The following is a 17,221-nucleotide window of genomic DNA, read 5'->3' on the forward strand; positions in this document are numbered from 1 at the left end:
AATAGATAACACAGTTCCACATGATCCAACTCTGAAAGCGACCCAAATCTTCTGGTTATTTTCTCACTGTTCAAAGAGATTATCTCATTCCATCTGTCCTGACAGTCCATCTGGTCCAGAGAGTGTAAAGGTGTTCCAAGAAATGGCAAGAGATTAAAAAAAAAAAAAAAAAGCCTCACAGAATCAACCGCTCACATCACAATTATACCCTTTGTTGCCTAAACATTCAATTCCTTGAATGCTTCTAGATAAAGAACCACAGAATATGTATTTATTCTTGACTTAACTTATCTACCTGGGAAAAGTGCTATTTAGGATTATCATGCATGCTGAAATTCTTGGCTACATTATTTTATCAAGATTTCCCCTACCTGAGCTCTCAGAGCACAAGCATTCCTTTCAGAAGTAGGATAATATTTTTAACATCATATTCTACAATTTTCCAGCTAGGATAGCATATGTTTTTTTACTTTTGAAAATGAAGCCATGCATTTAGATTTGAATTGGGAAACTGAGAAAAAACAATACTGTGTCTCTTTTCACAAAAGTAACTCTTATTTATAAAAACTTTTTTATTTGCCCTGTCACTGTAATTGTCACTAACAAGCAAATAAGAACACAAAGAAAACCAAAGTGAAGTCCTGGCTTGGCCCTTACGCCTCCAGACTGCAGTCAAAACCTACTCGCCTTCATAATGCCCTAATTCCATCTGACCCTCAATTTAAGACACCAGGGAAAGAAGGTATGGAGGATGCTGACAAGACAGGAAAGGCAGAAGTCAACAAAGAAAGGACTGAAGATTAAGAAGTCAAATTCTCATAGGTTCCAGTTTCATGGGTCAAAGGCGTCAAGACTTGTTCCCAACTAATTTTATAATAAAATAACTTAACTCCTAGAAATTCAGTACCAAGTGAAAGTTTGTTTTTAGCTAACCAACAAAGTATACCATTATAAGGGTAAGAGAGTGCATCAGATCTCAGTAATGAGCCCAAATACAGAGTTCTTGTGCTATACACTCCTATCACTGGCAGTCTTTTCAACTGAGCATCCCACGGTACAACAATTTTTCCTGCTTTCAAAGTATTACTGTACTTCCACTTTCAATATGCTTACATGCATTCTCATGTTTGAAAACTGCCCCAAATATAAAGAACTGAGAGCTATATAGGATACTAAGAAATGAGGAAGAATGAAAGATTTGAAGTTAACTAATAGGGAGTACCCAATAAGGCAGAAATCATAGAAAAACAGAGGAAGGGGCAATATGAAAGAAAACAAGGACTAAAATTTTTCTAGGGTTGATGAAAGACATGAATCCTCAGGCTCAGGAAGCAAAACAAAGTTTATAGCTTTGCTATATCAAAACCAAAATAATATACACCTATACGTAACGTAGCAAAAAATATAGAGCAACAAAGATAAAAAGAAGGTATGGGGAGAAATCAAAAGGAAAAGCACGGAAAATTCTCCACGGGCCTAAAACATTTAGACTAGCAAAGGATTTCTCTATAACAAAACAAAGGTCAGAAAACATACTATCTTTAAAATACAATAGAAAAGAACTGTAACTTAAAACTTTACACTAATACAACCTAAAATTTTAGCCAAAGAATTGAACCTTCTCTCAAGAATGAGGGGAAAAGACATTTCAGAAAAATACTGTATTTACCACAAGCATACCATCACTGAATGAACTTCTTAAAAATGCATGTTATAAAGAAGGAAATTGACCCTAAAAAGAGTGAGATGAAAAAGTAGAGAATCTGGTTTAAAAAATATAGATAGAGAGATAGATATAGATATACACACACAAATAAGCATCAGTTAACTCAATTCGAGGTAAAAAGCAAGATGGACCTAAAATAAAGAATAAAAATAATATATAAGTTTGTAGAGGGACACTTAAAATGAAAGCTCTCTACGAACATTATTACTTCAAGGAAGATGGAAGAGGTATTTTTTACCTTTAGAACTTTGGGCTTTTGTAAGTCAAATATTCATGTTACCAATTTACATAGGCAACCTTTCAATTAAAAGTGTAAAGATATAATGACTAACTTCCAAACCAGAGGAAGAAAAAGATTAGAATACATAAAACTTGGAATATTCAATAGAACAAAGGAAAGGTCGGGGGGGGAAGGCAATAATAATCTTGATAAAAAAATACAAAATGAAAAGAAAAATGTAAGTCCACATACATACATACTGAAACTAAGGTTGAAAAGTAAAAAAAATGAAAAGATATGTGCGAGCAAAAGCCACCAAAAGTAAGCTAAGATGTAAGTATTAATTTCATATACAATAGACTGTAAGTCAAAAAAAGCATTTTCGGGATAAAGTGAATCACTACACAATGAAGAAACCTGCAGTTTGCAAGAAAGACATATTCTTTTCAACTTGGGCTCAAAATACTTGGCCTATAACTTTGTCTTAAAATACATACATTAAGAATTGATGGAATTACAGGGAAAAAAGCAAATCTACAATCATCCTATTTTGCTTAAAGTGCATCTCTCAGTAACAGATATATATTAAGCAGACAAAAAATGTCTTACGGTAAAGGAGATGTGAGCCTCCAAATTAAAAAGTTATACTTAATGGATTTCCTGGAACCCACATGCAACACTTGGAAGGACATACATTCTTCTCAAGCACACGTGGAATATTTACTATGCATAGGCTATAATGTAAATCTCAACCAATGTAAAGAATCAACATCAAATAAAATATTCCCTAAATGCAATACACTAATATTAAAAATCAATTTTAAAAAGCAACTTTAAAAATATATTCTAGCAAACTCATGAGTCAAAGAAGTAATACTGAAAATTAGAAAAGTTTTAAGAGTGAGTTTAAAAACATGACACATCACAACTTTTAGGAATCAGCTAAAGTGCTACATACAGGGAAATCCACAACCTTAAATGCTCCTATGAGGAAAAAAAAATAAGAGATTAATGAATACATATCCCAAACTCCAGAAATTAGAAAAAGAATAAACATATAAGAAAATAGACAGACGGGGGGCGCCTGGGTGGCTCAGTCATTAAGCGTCTGCCTTCGGCTCAGGGCGTGATCCCAGGGTCCTGGGATCGAGCCCCACATCGGGCTCCCTGCTCCACTGGGAGCCTGCTTCTTCCTCTCCCACTCCCCCTGCTTGTGTTCCCTCTCTTGCTGGCTGTCTCTCTTTCTCTGTCAAATAAATAAATAAAATCTTAAAAAAAAAAAAAGAAAAAAGAAAATAGACGGAAATCTGACAGATAAAAATCAGAAACTAATTGAAATAAAAGATAAAAATCTAAAAAAAGTTGGTCACTAAAATTAAAAGCTGATCTAACCAAAAAAATACACAACCAAAACAGATAAACTTTTAAAAAAATGAATAAAGGAAAACACAAATTCACAGAATCAGGAATTAGAAAGGCAAACCAACTATAGATACAGTAGAAATTTTTAAAATTACAAAAGCCCTCCCCCCTTACTTAAACAGCTAGGCTGGTCTCCTAGACAATTCTCTAACAACTGTTTTTAAGATTATGAAACTGTCCCAAAGGACAAGGAATGCAATCAAGCATTGTTAATGTCAGACAAGATAACAAAAGTGAAAATGCCAGGCAAACTAGAAATGTCATAAAAATAAATTCCACTAATTTCTGTTATTCTTATTTATGAACTGGTGTGGCTGGGGAATAAATCACATTCCTGTCTCCTATCTAAAGTAAAGGGCTGTTGAAGGACCCAAATATGATGGTGTACCAGCTAAATCCTATTTAGCTATTAAGAGGTGATGATGATGACGACGGTGATGAAGAGTATTCCAAAAATCCACACCCTCATCATTGTGTATACCTTCCTTTTCTCTTTTCCTCTTCTTGATGACAGGACTTGTTATAAGACTTGGCAAACTACAGTGTTCTTAGGGTAAACAGAATAAATTGATTATTGATGAAATGACAATGTTTCAAAGGGTCTTTACCTGTCCAGTTAGAAAAACAAATGTAATTTGCATCTTGTTCATTTGGGCTTGCAGAAAAAACTCTGAGAATTACTATAAACAAAACATCTATATAATCAATTAGGAGTAGGTATTTACCCCATTTTTGGAGGGAAAATCTGCAGCACAAAGATCTTAAGAACTCCATTAAGATGAGAAGCAGAACTGAAAAAAACACATTCTGACAGTGCTCTAGCCATCAAAGCCATAATGTCCCTTTTGTGTCTCTCTGTTCCTCTGTTTAATACAAACACTGATCTAAAACAACGTCTGTGATCAGGTGACATGTATAATGGAAAAATCCTCTTTGGAAGTCTTGCCAAGTATGAATTATACTAAAAGGAATGGAATCTGGTAAGAAATATCCTACTATTAACTCATTCACACTCAGTAAAAGCCATTAGGTACCAATGCCAATGTACATAATTTTATAGGCATTGCAAATTATAAATAGATTGCAATTTTTAGGGACCACTGTCTCTAGGCTCTGCCTTGAAAATGAATGCCCAGTGAGCACACTAGAAAAAACAAGGCTTAACCCATACACTGCTGCTTGTGCAACTAATGACCCAAGGGCCACTTCCAACTATAGCATTCTACAAAAAACATTTGCAAATTTTAAGACGATGTTTCCAAATTCCAACACAGTTCACTGTGTTTTGGTGTCTNNNNGCTGATCATAAAACACAACCTAGCTACCAAAGGCCAGTTCCAAAATATCTCACTTTCCCTTTGAAAATAAAATAAGATCTTCATAAAAGGATTTGGGATAGAAGTTTGTCTTGAATTGAACAAAACTCCTCCCCTTTTCCAGTGTAGGAAGACACCATCTCTTTTCTCACTTTCTAGAAAGAATAAATGCTATCTTACAATTGAGGCTTTCTTCAGAGATGTCAGTGCAAGAAGAGGTGCATTTCTTAGGGATAAAATAAAATTCTTAAGAACAAAGAAAATTAATTTTTAGTTCACAAAAATATGTAAAATCCATGCTTTCCGAGGCAACCCTCGTAGGCAAGATGCTCTTCCTCATCCTTCAAATAGGGAGACGTTCTTAGGATTAAAGATTATTTCTCAGAATGACCTCCCCCCAAGGAATGTGGGGATACAGGTTACATGGCCATCAGGAAGCTGGCTCTTTCTGCACATTGTTTAGGAGCCAAAAAGGATGCCAGGCTTCAGAAAAAGCATCCAAACCAGATTCCTTTTATGGTGTGATAACATTTTGTTCAATAGGCTGCCCTTTTCTTTACAGGCAATGCCTCAGAAACGACTCTTAAATGTACCGGTAGAGATAGGAGCTACTTTTTTTTTTTTTTTAAGATTTTATTTATTTATGAGAGAGAGAGAGAGTGCAGGGAGAGGAGCAGAGGGAGAGGGACAAGCAGACTCAGCGCTGAGCGCAGAGCCCAACACGGAGCTCTATCTCAAGACCCTGAGACCATGACCTGAGGTGAAACCAAGAGTCAGATGCTTCACCAACCGAGCCCCCAAGGCACCCTAGGGGTGTCTAATGAAAAAGCCAGCTCCCGTTTTCTGTGTCTCACCCTCAGAAAGTAAAACCGCCCAACAAGAGCTCTGGAAGCAGTATGATCAAATGCTGTAAAGAACTCTCATTTTTTTTGCAGCTTCGACTCCTGAACCTCTCTGAGACGTAACTTTTAAAACCTGAAGTCCCTATTCTTAGATTCATGGCACCTCTACGGTTCCAGCCAAGAGTTCTGTTGCTTCAGGTTGTTCTATTTTGTAAGGTACATTTTCTTCATGGGTCTCATCAACAACAACCTCCCCAGCACCTTAAAATAGATTTTAAACTTTGTAAGGCTTTCCTGTGGAGCTCAGGTTCAAAGTGTTTGCTCCTATATAGGAACAGGTCTTGCTTAATCATTTTTATTGTTCTTGGCCACATGTCTGGGATTAAGACACTTTATAACAGGAAGAAACACAGTGGCACCTCCACTAAACTAGCGTGACCTTTCGCTGTGAATACCGAGAAGCAAAGATTAAAAGCCCAGAGCCTTCAAACACAGGCTACATAAACAGCAATAAATTAATGTTTTCCACGGATCTGACATTTCTAGCATGTGGGAAAATGCTGAAGTGTTTTTCACTGTATTTCACAGCGAACAGTTTCATTCTGCATGTGCTAATCAGACCCATCTCTGGTCTAAGACAGGAATGGGGCTTCTGGCACTACGCGGCCATTTGACATTTAAAGATAACATCTCTGAGAGATCGCATCAGCCGGCAAGCTGTGCAGGCAGTGGCACATCACCACCGCCGCCGCCATCATCTTCATTGTCATCGTCACCACCGTGACCATCACATACTTACGGCCGTTTACTCCGCTGCAATAGCCAATATATCTCAGAGGGTGTGATCAATTTTGAATGTTTGCCGCCAACTCAGCGTAGCTTCATATGGCAACCCTCCTACTTTGAAACATAAAAACTAGTGATTTCCACATGTGAACTATTAAAAAAGAGAAAAGACTAAAAATACTGTGAGGCCATGTTTAATTTTAAGTATAGAAACATGAAATCTGTGAACATTTGAAAAGCAGCTTCTCTGCGCTACCTTATCTCACGGCTCTTGATTCATAGTTAATAGAAATAAGAGGAAAAACCCCTAAGTACCACAGAAGAGAAAGTATCTCCAGGTACTTATTTATAAAACCTGATGAACTTGCCTATTTGTTAAAGCTGTTTCGGAACCTGCTATGGTTAATACAGTCTATCTTAAGTGTATGCTTGAAAGCAATTTACTTTTTTCTTTAATTTTTTGAAACTCATAAAGATTTCCCCCGATACATCTAAATTGGTGATAATGTCATGACTTGATTATATATTTCTGTCTAAAACATAAGCTCCTTTTCTTGGCAGAATACCCCATTTATCACAGAAAAAAAAAAAAACCGTGCTGAAGACAACTCGGTAGTTCTTCTATGAGGCAGTATGTCTGCAGTCCTGAGTCCCTTGCTTCCTTTTCAAGCAAACGGATTGGCAGCCTCTCCTCCACAGGCTAAAGTTAACCGGAGTCCAACATGCCCCTACACTATACCCAAGAAGAAATATATTTTATTTTGCTGACTTAATTTTCATGACAGGCACAAAAGACCTGAAAAGGCCATAACACCCGATCCTGGATATCGAGGAGGGGACGTATATCATGATCTCACACAAGCACAATATTCTCAATGTCCCCCTGGTCACCAGCTTAAGGGTGGCTGGGAGTGGGGTAGGAGTTTGAGGACAGGAAGAACGCACACGGACACCGCTACCATGCAGATGATATCACTCAGCATGTTACAAGAGCTAACAATTTCATTAGAGGCCACTGGTATTTTTCAGACGTTATTACATAACTGCAAATAAGCAGATGTGACAGCCATCTACTATTTTACAAGCTACAATAAATCCTTTAGGCAAATACAACATTCCACTTCAAATCACTACCAAACAGAGAAATAACTCAATTCCAGGAGTCCAATTCTCAGAAGACATGTTCCCACCAAACCCATAAATCAGGAGTTAAAGGCTTTAAAATTGAACCAGGTGACCATCCTCCTGGTTACTTTAAAGCTTGCCATATGTTATTATTTTATGTTACACATTTATACTTACGAAATAAACTTAAAAGAGGTATCAAAAATAATCGTGTGTGTGTGTGTGTGTGTGTGTGTGTGTGTATACTACCTGTCTTTCAAAGAGTTTAGAGGATGTACCTAAGTTTTTTTTTTCTGCTTTCTTTCTTTCTTTCTTTCTTTCTTTCTTTCTTTCTTAGGGAGAGAGACAGCGTGCATGAGCGGTGAGAGGGGGCAGAGGGAGAGGAGGAGAGAGAATCTTTTTTTTTTTAATAATTTTTATTTTGTTATACTAGTCACCATACAGTACATCCCCAGTTTTTGATGCAATGTGGGGAGAGAGAATCTTAAGCAGGCTCCACGCCTAGCACGGAGCCCTTCGTGGGGTTCGATCTCATAACCTTGAGGTCATGACCTGAACCAAAATCAAGATTTGGATGCTTAACCAAATGAGCTACCCAGGCACCCCAAGGACATACACGCATTTTTCATATACCCTGATGTAACACCTCTGAAAAGTAAGAGACATGCTTTTTCTTTATTATCTCCATGTAGTTAACAATTCCTTTGAAGAGTCGGGATTCGACACTATAGAATATGTCTTAAAGCACAGTAATATTAAAGTTGAGATGTGAGCAAAGAAAACAACACAAGATAAAAGTGAACTATATAAAGGGAAGAAAAGATAGAGGCAAACAAGGAATTAAACAGAAAACAACGCTTAAAGAGTTGGGTGTTCAGTAGTCCCTTTTTTTCTTTCTTTTTCCTATGACCTAGGAATTCACCACAAAACTGTTTACAATATACCCACATGGTTCCTCTTCAGCATCGTCAGTCTCCACGATTCTCATCGTTCTTGCCTGAAAGGATCCTGAGACCCACACTTCAATATATCCTTTCTGCCATCTGAAGATAGCAATATTATTCTACTCTCAACTAAGCCCAACATGAAAATCATCACACCAAACCAACTGTATTAGTGCTTTTAAAACATAATATAAATTTTAAGATTAGATTATCTCCCATTTGTAGGATTTTATAGTTCGTATCATCCCAGAAGAGATATGTCATCTATATCCAGAAGTTTCTCATTGTGTATGGACTTAGCATAACAGTACAAAGTTAAATCTTCTTACGTGTTGCATATAGGACTACTGGAGGTGAAAAAGTCACAGCAGGACAGACCTAGGTCAGTAAACACACCAACTGCATATGCTCTTGGGATATTTCCTCTCTGCAGGTTGGAATTAGAGGGCCAATGTTTCAGGGAAATAGTGAACCAAATCCTACAGACACCACTACATTGACGCCATCAGGCATTCCCAAGGTAATGAACGTTCTGCTGTTGCAGAAATAATTTAGACTTATTCAAGGAAACTCAAAATGGTCAGAGGAACTAGAAACCTGGAGAAGTAAAAGTTAGCTATACAAGCTGCTAGATTATGCTAATACTAACTTACATGTTATTCACCAAGAAGAACTGAAGGCCACTTAAAAACACGACTAGGATTTTATTTTTCACTCCCAAGGAGGATATACACACCTAATGAAATGCAGTGGAAACCCATTTTTGACTGCAAAGAAAGCAAGAGAAGACCACAACTTTCAGTGGCCAACTAAAAACAAACCAACCAACAAACCAACCAACAACAAAATAACTGACATTATTATCTATCATAAGTTAATGAGCCGGTTCACTGGGAATTTTGCACTTTGGCATGATTGTTGCACTGCACAAGCCTTGCTAATCAAGTGCTGCTCTTTATTACACACCAAGATAATGCCAGTGACATGAGTACAGACTTTGCTCCGGCTGGACCTTTGGATCCTTGCTTTCATCGTAGAGACAGATTTGGTATAACAGTTCCTCTCTCTCTCCTGACATCCTGTGCGAGTCAAAGATTTAGGAGACAAGGAACCAAAATCTGGCCAGAGCAGCTGACAGTCACAGCACAAAGTCTAAAACCTAGGCCTTGTTGTAGCTGATTTTCTTAACTTCAGGGCTACTCGGGGGCATTAATATGTTACACTGTGCTGTGCCTAAATAGGGAATCAATACAGACCACTGACCTGTCCTTGGCACATGCTGACCTAATTGAGTGGGGTTACAAAGACAGCAAACTTCCTATCTTGCTGGAGTTGCTCAGTGCTCTTGACTCTTCTCAGATGGCCTAAAGGGAACAGTCTCGGACAATACTAAGTAGCAAATCCAATGGTATAAAAACTCCCAAAGACCAGCTAGGCCCCAATTTGTCACAACCCCCAAGTTCCTTTTTCACTTCCCTTAGCCCTCCTCTTCCAAAAACCACATCAATACATGAAGACAATAAGCCAAGCACCAAAGAGACAAAAAGTATAAATGATGCCATATAAATTATTGTTAAAAAAACCACTAAACCAAAATACCTTGTCATATTGACATTCAGAGAAGTCTAGCAACAAAAACAATATTAATGGCACTACAAATTTATTATGAAAGGTAAGTTTCTAAATAATCTTGTGTTATTTACTTCAAAGGGTGATCAGAAATTGCAAAGAGAAAAAAAAACCTGATAGAAATGAAAGCACAATTATTTGGGGGTTTTTCCATTGAATTTGATTACAATCCTTATAAGTCGACCTACCTCAAGTTTAAGTAAGTCAGCATCTGCAGATTAATGATGGCCTCAGGAATGACTCTGATGCAATTATGATACAGATTAAGAATTTCCAGTGATACAAAATGGCACAACTCCATTGGGACTTCGACCAGTCTGTTTTTAGATAAATCTGTGAAGAAAGGAAAGAATGTTTTGTCAATAAATCTTCAACATAATCCAGTACAATTATCAACTATCAATGCTTTTTTTTCTTAACATGTTTTAAAATAAGTATAATCTAAATTTAGATCAGCATTTTCTTTTTTTGTAGCTCTATTACTCCAGGGTTGATTTCCTTTTCCTGGAATATTACCTAGTTCATATGGAAAAGCAAAAATACTGCTAAAACAGTTTTAGCTCTATATTAATTTGTAAATACAGGCCAGATAAAAGAGTAACCGAATCAATATTTACTTTCCATTCTATCTGAAAATTATTTCAAAGTCATTCACCCCTAGGCAAGTATGAAAACTGTATCCTTCAATCTGTCTGAATATAGATCTTTACCATAATATTTATTTAATTCCATTTTGCATTCATAACGTATGTTGTCTCTTGGAACATTATATCCTCTGCAAACACATTACACACATAGTAGATACTAAACAAATACTTCATTCACTGGAATGACTGGAAAGCTACAATGTACAAGACCAAGATAAATCAACTGTGTCTCTCTTAAGGACAGGCAGTGTGTCTGCCACATGACCAGCAATAAAACTGGGCTCTCTTCCCCAAGCTTACCAAAGACCATAACAATGGTGCTCTGCAGAGCAGTATAAACACACATCGTGGTTTACAATAGCACCATCTCAACAATAAAAATATGGAACAGTCCTTAATCTCTAAACCTGGGAATGGTAGACGTAACTGTCAAATACCATGAAACACCAAATATAAAAAAAGAACTACCACTCTCAAAAACAATAACTCAACATTACTGATCATCTCACCAGGAAGGACTCAATCAGTATGACTTCAGGATGTTCATTAAATACCATGTCATATATACTTAAGGAATCACACTCCATTTAAAAAAAAAAGAAAATTTAAATAGATCAATACTATAATGAAATAGAAGTCAAAGAGCTATCCTGACTATCCTTCTGAGAATAAATACCCAAGACAGGCCTAGATGGCTTCAGAGGTGAATTCTAAGCAGGTTTAAAGGGACAGTTATGATAATATTTAAACTATTCCACACAAGGTAAAAGAAGGAAAGTTTCTAAATACTTATTTAAACGGTAAGGTATAATATTGATACCAACACCTAACAAAGAAAATACACAAAAAAGAAACTACTTATGACTCTCCCTTCTACATAAATACTTATGTAAATCTAAATCCTAAATTTAAAAATTAGCAAACAGAATTGAGCAGTACATAAAACGATTAACGTGTTATGAGTAAGTGGGACTTATGCTAGGAATATAAGGATTTTGTATTATTTAAACAATTCACCGTAAAACTACAGTAAAAGCAAAATAGCACATGATCACCTCTATAGGTACTTAAAAGGTATTGAGAAAATACTGTATTTATTCTTTTTCAAAAACTACTTTATGGGGCGCCTGGGTGGCACAGCGGTTAAGCGTCTGCCTTCGGCTCAGGGCATGATCCCGGCGTTATGGGATCGAGCCCCACATCAGGCTCCTCCGCTATGAGCCTTCTTCTTCCTCTCCCACTCCCCCTGCTTGTGTTCCCTCTCTCGCTGGCTGTCTCTCTCTCTGTCGAATAAATAAATAAAATCTTAAAAAAAAACTACTTTATGGAAGTAAATCTTATCTATCATAAAACTGACCTATTTTAAGTGTACAATTAAGTGATGTCTAGCAACTTTACCAAGTGGTACAACATCACCATAAATCAGAACATTATTTTAGAATATTTATATTCATTCTTAATGTAATTGCTCAATAAAAGAATAGTTGGCTATTTCCTTACATAATTACACACACACATATGAGTGAGAATTTTTTTATTTATTACTAAATCTCAAATGACTAGAAATATTACCAATAGAGTCAAGACAAGACATCACTACCACTATTATTACTTATTATTGTTCAGGAGTTACTATCCAATGACATGGGTAAAGAAAGAAAAGAAGAACCAAAATTGGAAACAAAAAGAATTATCATTGTTCACAAATAATATGATCATTTTCCCAGAAAACCCAAAAATATCAACAGGAAAACTATTTCAAAAAAGGTACAGGGTAGAAAATGAGTATGTTGAAAAATAGCCTTCACACACACACACACACACACACACTAGCAAAATGATACAATGAAGGAAACCTAATTTATTATAATAACAAAAGTAAAACATCTAGAAAATCTTAAGAAATAGGCAGTTTATATGAAGAAAACTCTGAAATGCTACTAAGCAATAAAAAAGAAAAGTTACGATTGAAAAGATATTCCACGATTGTATATAAGAAGGACCACATCAAAAAAGTGTCAATTCTCTCTAAGCTGTATGTGTATAATGGAATGAACGCCCAAGTCAGAAACTATAGTTCTAAGAAATATATTTTTTAATTTGCTGAGGTTACAAGTTGACTTTAAATTTCATATTGCAGAATGATGCAAAAAGAGCAAGGTATCTCTCAAAACAAAAGGTGCTCTGAGGGGCACCAGCTCTCTGAGACATTAACAGACACATCATAAGGCAGTATGATGGGCAGGTGGTAAGGTCAGCGGAACAGACTACAAAGGGGTCAAAGATACATATAGAAATAAAGTGTGTAGTAAAGGTGGCATTTCAAGTCAATAGGGAAAAGAGGTAAGGTCAGTAAACGGTTTGGGAAAACTGGATAGCCATCTGAAACAAAGGATAACCTACTTTGCCCCTTTTATCTCAATAAATTCTAGATGAATTAAATGATTAACTTTATTTTTTTAAGATTTTATTTATTTATCTTGAGAGAGAGCACAGGAGCGGAGTAGGGGAGGAGGAGAGGGAGAAGCAGACTTCCTGATGAGCAGGGAGCCTGACCTGGGGCTCTATCACGGGCCTCGATCCCAGGACAGATTCCCAGGACACTGGGATCACAACCTGAGCTGAAGGCAGATGCTTAACCGCCTGAACCACTAGGTGCCCCTAAATGATTAACTTTAAAAAAGTGAACTCAGCTTTCAGAAAGAATGAATTCTCAACATTTGCTGCAACATGGATGGCACTGGAGGAGATAATGCTAAGTGAAATAAGTCAAGCAGAGAAAGACAATTATCATATGGTTTCTCTCATCTATGGAACATAAGAAAGAGGAAGATTGGCAGGGGAAGAAAGGGATAAAGAAAGGGGGGGGTAATCAGAAGGGGGAATGAAGCATGAGAGACTATGGACTATGAGAAACAAACTGAGGGCTTCAGAGGGGAGGGGGGTGGGGGAATGGGATAGGCCGGTGATGGGTAGTAAGGAGGGCACGTATTGCATGGTGCACTGGGTGTTACACGCAACTAATGAATCATTGAACTTTACATCAGAAACCAGGGATGTACTGTATGGTGACTAACATAATATAATTAAAAAAAATTAAAAAAAAAAAAAAAGTGAAGCCATAACAGCACTGGGACAACACGTGGGAAGTTTGTTTTTATGATCTTAGAATGGAAAATGTCTTCCTATGAATGGCATAATGCAAGATTGATAAATTCAACGCGATAAAACAAAATTTATAGCATTCTAAAACAAACAAAACTCCACCAAAAACATACATGACAATCAAGGAATGGGGGGCAGGTGGGAAGACCTATAATTCATAAACCCAGTAGGCTAATTTTTTATATATAGACAGAGCTTTTACAGTCAGTGATAATGTCTGAAACCCAGAAAAAAAAAAAAAGGACAGAAGGAAGGAAGAAAGGAAGGAAGGTGGGAGGGAATGGAGGAAGGGAGGGAGGAAGGAAGAAAAAAGAACAGATGGCTCACAGAAAAGGAAATACAAATGGCTCTTAAGCATATGAAAAAATGATCAACCTCACTCACATTAGAGCAAAGCAAATCACAGCTACATGGGATAATATTTTTCACCCATTAGACTAGTAAGTATCAAAAAATTTGATGAACACATTATAATGTAAATGAAGAACATACTAGCAATATCAATCAAAATTACAAATGTATATTACTTCACTCAACCTAGAAATCTTTCTCATCTACAGATAAACTCGTGTGCAAATGACATTTTTTTAACGGGGTTTGAAAGAGCAAAAGATAGAGAGCAAGTTAAATATCGGTGGAGGTCTGGTTATATATTAACACATTATTAATAAAGATAAATAAAACTAAAATTAAACTGATAAACAAATATTAGCATAATACTACTGTTTCATGTGGTGGAATGTAATATTAAACACTGTACTTCACAATGCAGCGTGGGTCTGCAGTCATTAAGATGAACGAAGCAGCTTTACATGCGCTGATCTCGTATGATCTCCCAGACATATTATAAATTTTTGTAGAAGCCTGGCATAGAACAGTGTATATAGTATTTGTGTTTTTAAATGAATATTTACATAGTTGTAAATAGATATATAAGTATAAATAGATTATCCCTGGAAGCTGCAAAAGAAACTGGTAGAAGTAGTTGTTTCTGGAGGAAAGGGTTTCTTGCAGAGAGGACAGGCGTCGGGAGGGAGACCCCCCCACCATAAACCCTGCTGTACCTTTAGAAATGTGAATGCATTGCTTATTTGATTTTGCATCAAAATATCCAAGAAATAGATTCAATATATATATATATATATATATACACACACACACATATATATATGTACAAGTGTTATCTATATTGTATAAAAACACATGTGTACATATATGCACAGATACACACACACACACACACACACATATCCTCTACATACAGAATTTTGTTTCATTTTAAAAGAGAGTTAAGAAGCCTGAGCAAACTGTGAAGTCCCATGTTCTTTAATTAAGGGAAATACAGAGGCACCTTCTTTTCATGAATGCTTAGGATCTCAACAGAAAAAAATTCCACAAGTCTCTTGCATTCTTTCTTCCTGAAACTCTTTACTAGACATGGCAATCCTCCTGGGCTACGATGCTGGAAATCTGCCAGAAAACTTTTATGTGCTGCTTCCTTCAGGCTCAACTCAAAGAAAAATTCTACTGAAGTTTCACTGTACATTCATAACGTTACCTTTCCAGAGAACTGCTAGAATGATACCATCAAGTTGAATGGTTTGATAACTACTTTAAATAATAATGTTTTTATTAGTTTCAGCGTCACTAATGCTTTTTTTAAAAAAAAAAAAAGGATATAGGGTTTGTTTGTTTGTTTAGAAATGCTGTCATATAACTACAAACTTTTTAAAAGATCATGGGATATCAAATCAATAATAGAAACAGCTCCAATCAGAGAGCAGACCAGTTCTAAATCTACAACCACCTGAGATGTTTGGGAAAGTTTATTCCCCAGGTCTCTGTTTCTGAACAGGTAAAATTAGCGTATATGCAACTGGATGAATTCTAACACTCTTTTCAGATCTAAGATTTCTATGAATAAAAAGTATTCAGAATTCAAGTATTTTCTGTCAAAAGTATTCAGAATCCAAGTGATTTTGTTTCCTCATGATAATCAATAGCAGCAGTTGAATATCACAAAAAGTTATAAAGTACAAACCCACATATAATAAATACTAGCACATATTTTTAACAAATTATTCCTTTTATTATAAAATCTATATTCTTATCAGATAACCTAATTTTTAAAAGTGCTCTGTTTTCAAACTTGGGGACAATGATGCAAGGGTAGGAGAAATAATATACATAATAGCTTATAAATTAGGCTAATATTTAATTCTGGGCTAAACACGAATAGCATCATTACTAACAGTTGGCTTTACAATGCTAGAATAATGTTTTAATTGATGTATGTGTCTGTTCTCTTCCTTACTACTCACAATACAGATGTTTTATGTTCTCACCCCTTTCTAGGGTCTCCCTCCCCAATCTCCAGATTAGAGGGGGAGCTTTCGCACTTTTCCTTCTCTGTAATTTTCCCCGACAGTCCAACTTTGCATCCCAGAAGCAGGAGCTGCGGGAAGGGCTGCTTAGCGCTTCAAAAGACATGGTGTTAGTCCTGCCTGCTGAGAGAAGCGGAAGCACGCATGGTAACCTAAATTGCCCTCATTGTAAACTGTATCTCATATCTCCCCTTTAATCCTTGTTTGTTTGTTTTAATTTAGAGAGAGAGAAAGAGGAAGACAGTGGGGGGAGGGGAAGGACAGTGGGAGGGGAGAGAGACAGAATCCCAAGCAGGCTTCATGGTCCACTTGGAGCCTGACACGGGGCTCCATCTCACGACCCAAGCTGAAATCAAGAGCTGGGGATGCTTAACCAACGGAGCCACCCAGGTGTCCCTTTAATCCTTGCTTTTAACTGTGTTATTTTCTATGTATTTTTTCAGGAACCCTTTTTCTGAAAGGACTCAGGCTATTCAATATAAACGAAGTTACAAGGTGTAAGCAAAGGGCATCCGCCAAGCCTGAGCCTACACTGCTAGCCGCGTGAACAGAAACTCCACGTCCGACTGTGAGTGAGAATTTACCCATGAGTGTGCTTCCTACCATCCTGCATTCATGTTCCAGCTTCCACATGAAAAGGGAAGAAATTTATTACAAAATCTGCACACAGCTCAAACCCTTTCAATGCCTAAATAAAATAAAAACAGTTGCCTAAACCAGCACTGTTCAAGTTAAAATAAAGCTGAAAAGCAGGCCAAAAAAAAAAAAAAGCTCTCCTTTCTTATTTAAGTTCATTACCCATATGATAAATTATTGACTTATTTATCAACATACACTCAGGACATGGCTTCTGGAGAAATGAAAAGCACATAGGCTTACTTTTAAGGAGTTTATCATTTGAAAAGTGAGATGAAGCAAACCCAGAAAAGACAATAAGGTAAGACGTTCTACTTGTGCTGAAAAGGGAAAAGGTACATACAAAGAGCTAAAGGCCAGGTGGGTAAACCGCATTACC

The 17,221-nt window shown here is 36.7% G+C and overlaps 1 protein-coding gene across 1 annotated transcript in view; it reads right to left on the reverse strand.

Moving 5' to 3' along the window:
- LRCH1 (leucine rich repeats and calponin homology domain containing 1) overlaps positions 1-17,221 on the reverse strand; it is a 191,389-nt gene that overhangs the window by 88,885 nt on the left and 85,283 nt on the right. Inside the window, exon 2 of the mRNA XM_040622847.1 lies at positions 10,199-10,343. Coding sequence (XP_040478781.1) covers positions 10,199-10,343 — 145 coding nt within the window. The remainder of the gene's footprint in view (positions 1-10,198; positions 10,344-17,221) is intronic.

The sequence above is a fragment of the Ursus maritimus genome, unplaced genomic scaffold (assembly GCF_017311325.1).
Source record: "Ursus maritimus isolate PB19 unplaced genomic scaffold, ASM1731132v1 scaffold_10, whole genome shotgun sequence".
Classification (NCBI taxonomy): Eukaryota; Metazoa; Chordata; class Mammalia; order Carnivora; family Ursidae; genus Ursus; species Ursus maritimus.